Genomic DNA, 2,262 nt, shown 5'->3' on the forward strand with positions numbered 1-2,262 from the left:
TCGTCGGATGGTGGTTCATTTGGGGCAGCAGCGCGTTTGTTTCTCCGTAACCTTGGTGATTCGACGGTTTTGCCCTGCTGCTCGCCGCACTCGTGCTGCTTTCCGCTTGCGTCTTTTGCCACCCTCGGTGCTTTTTACCGTGCACTGCGCAAGGTAGCGGCTTGCTGCGCATTGTTCCCAATGACAAATCCTGCGGGATAGGGGGTACCTTCGGACTTCCTCCTTCCTGATCTCCGGGGTCCTGCGACTTTGGTTTGCTGGTCATCGCCTGTGTTTTGCTCATCCGTGTGCTCGTCGCCAGTGTGCTGCTCTCCGGCGTGCTGCTCTTTGCCTGCATCCTTTTTAAGGGAAGTTGAGTTCTGGGGCTGATCGCTCGAAAACGCTATCTCATACGTAATCGGGTCGTGATCATTGCATTCCGCGTTGCAAGGGATATATTCCTCGGACCGATCTGTGGAATCCGTCCAGTTGACCGCTTCGGCCTGAGTGGGAGTGACGCTGAATCCAGAGTGGTAGGCGCCTGGGAGGGTAATGACCAATTGCCCCGCTCTCTGCTTGAACTCTCTTACCACGACGCCCCCCTCCCGCAAGCGATCAACGCCGCCATGCAAAGCTTGGTGCTGGAGATATTGGTTGTGGGTCGGCGTCACTCCCAGCATGTCGACAAACACTCTGTCCGCTTGTTTTTTTGATCCTGGCTCGTTGATTGGTGGACCCCAGGTGGCTTGGTGGGTGCCAGGTGGTAAGGCTCCATCCAACCCACTGCTTGAATTTGCAGGGGGGGGGACTCCCGAATCCGGTTTAGAGACCTTTTTTCTTTTTGTTTTCTTACCTTCACCCAAGTGGTCTTTTCCTCGTTCTCCACAAGCCTCCATATCGCACAGTCTACCCCGATTCAGTGGCTATGGGTATCTCTTAGCACCATGCTCTCTTTCCTCCGTCCCGTCAGCCCGTCTATGACGGCCCTGTCGGGCAGATTCGGGCCCTGGATAACGCACGGCGCTACCAGAACCCCACGTCTCGCGTTTTTCAGGTCCGGCCCACGAGGACGGAAGACGCGCTCAAGTCACGAACCACGTGGAGAAGAGCCAGTCGAATCCCCGGCGAAAAGTCACCAAATGGCGCATGCACGTCATGCACGATCCACAACCTCGTCGCCGCCTGGCGGACCCGACCCGCCGCGGCAAACGACATGCCCGGAGCCACTGTACCTCGAGGTGGAACGCAGCCCACATCACCAACGGGGTCTCGCAGCCGCCAAGAGATTGTCCCATCAGGCGGCTCTGTCGGCCAGACACCCTGCGGAGGGAGCCAATCCTTTGACTGGGTCTTTGCTGACCGCAGAATCGCTGCCACATCGTCCCAAGAGGCGTTGCACAACAGATGCCGTATCAGCGCGCGGCTTGGGCGGTGGCACGACCGAGCCTTGGGGCGATGCGGACCACCCGCCTTGGTCGGGAACCGCTGCTTCTTCATCTCCCAATCTTAGAGATCCGTCGAGCGACTCAAACTCCGACATGGCCGCGGACCACCCAACCCTGTCGGGCGTCTCAACTACGACGGCCGACCTGCCGTACCAAGTTGCCACTACCGCCGAGAGTCTGGCCCAGCTGACGAACTCGCAAATTTATATCAACGTCATGCGAGGTGACCCCCAAAACCCAACAGGTCAAGGGCGCCCTCTCTCGGAAACGCAACCCAGGGTAACGCTCGACCCCCAAAACCTGAAAGGTCCAGAGCACCCTCTCAGGGAAACGCAACCCGCGGTGACGCTCAACAGCGAACAGACCAACCTAGTCAACCTCCTACTCAGCGGCCGAAATGTGTTCTACACGGGGCGCGCGGGCTGCGGCAAGTCGACCGTGCTAAAGGCCTTTGTCGCGGAGCTAAGAGAGAGAGGCAAAAGAGTCGATGTCGTGGCCCCAACAGGCATCGCGGCCCTCCAAATCCAAGGGAAAACGACGTGGAGCTACATGGGCTGGAAGCCGGACGACGACCGACGTCCTCTTTACGAACTGAAGCCTAAAACTAAAAGGCAAAAACCTGTGCGAAGGCGGCTGGAGGAGACCGACGTCTTGATCATTGACGAGATCAGCATGGTTGACAGCAACCATTTCTACCGTATGAGCGAGTGTATGAAATACGCGCGCGGGTTCCTCGGAGACGACAAGCCCTTCGGCGGTGTGCAAGTCGTGGTTACGGGCGATTTTCTTCAGCTGCCCCCGGTCAAGCCGTTCAAGTACTGCGCTGAGTGCGGGAGGG

General features: G+C 58.3%; 1 protein-coding gene across 1 annotated transcript; it reads right to left on the minus strand.

Moving 5' to 3' along the window:
• Positions 1 to 134: 134 nt before the first annotated feature.
• Positions 135 to 963, minus strand: GGTG_13572 (hypothetical protein; the record flags this gene model as incomplete). Its single annotated transcript, XM_009231484.1, has 1 exon — positions 135 to 963. The coding sequence occupies exon 1, from the start codon at positions 873 to 875 to the stop codon at positions 135 to 137; it is 741 nt and encodes a 246-aa protein (XP_009229748.1). The 5' UTR covers positions 876 to 963.
• Between the last annotated feature and the right edge of the window lie 1,299 nt (positions 964 to 2,262).

Source organism: Gaeumannomyces tritici (genome assembly GCF_000145635.1).
Source record: "Gaeumannomyces tritici R3-111a-1 unplaced genomic scaffold supercont2.17, whole genome shotgun sequence".
NCBI lineage: Eukaryota > Fungi > Ascomycota > Sordariomycetes > Magnaporthales > Magnaporthaceae > Gaeumannomyces > Gaeumannomyces tritici.